Source organism: Buceros rhinoceros, unplaced genomic scaffold (genome assembly GCF_000710305.1).
Source record: "Buceros rhinoceros silvestris isolate BGI_N320 unplaced genomic scaffold, ASM71030v1 scaffold30416, whole genome shotgun sequence".
NCBI lineage: Eukaryota > Metazoa > Chordata > Aves > Bucerotiformes > Bucerotidae > Buceros > Buceros rhinoceros.
In genome coordinates, this window is record NW_010417388.1 from 577 (window position 1) to 934 (window position 358).

Here is a 358-nt window from a genome sequence, read left to right on the forward strand (position 1 = left end):
GACTTCATGTAGGCAGCCACCTTCTCCAGGGCCTGTGGGGACATGGGGAGCATCAGGGACTCACCCCACCGGAGGACCCCCCTGCCTCGGGGTGCCTTCAGGGGCTGGGGTCCTCCCCCAAGGGGTGGGGGCAGTGGGCCAGCTCACCCCAAAGCGGTCCATGAAGTCCTTGAGGTTCTTGAAAGGCTCCAGGCACTTGGGCTCGAAGATGCGGTTCTGCTCCAGCACATCGAACATGAGGAAGTCCACGAAGGTGAGCTGGGAAGGGGGACACGATGAGGGCCAGGGGGGGACAAACCCCCTCCCCAACCCCCACCACCACTCTGCTGGTCACTTTTCCCCCGCCAACCCCTTTTTG

The 358-nt window shown here is 63.7% G+C and overlaps 1 protein-coding gene across 1 annotated transcript in view; it reads right to left on the bottom strand.

The window, feature by feature from the left end:
• The window catches only part of LOC104495250 (glutathione S-transferase Mu 5-like), a gene marked incomplete at its 5' end in the record, with an annotated part of 1,268 nt that overhangs the window by 262 nt on the left and 648 nt on the right, over nt 1–358 (bottom strand). Inside the window, 2 exons of the mRNA XM_010138199.1 lie at nt 1–32; nt 148–301. Coding sequence (XP_010136501.1) covers nt 1–32; nt 148–301 — 186 coding nt within the window. The remainder of the gene's footprint in view (nt 33–147; nt 302–358) is intronic.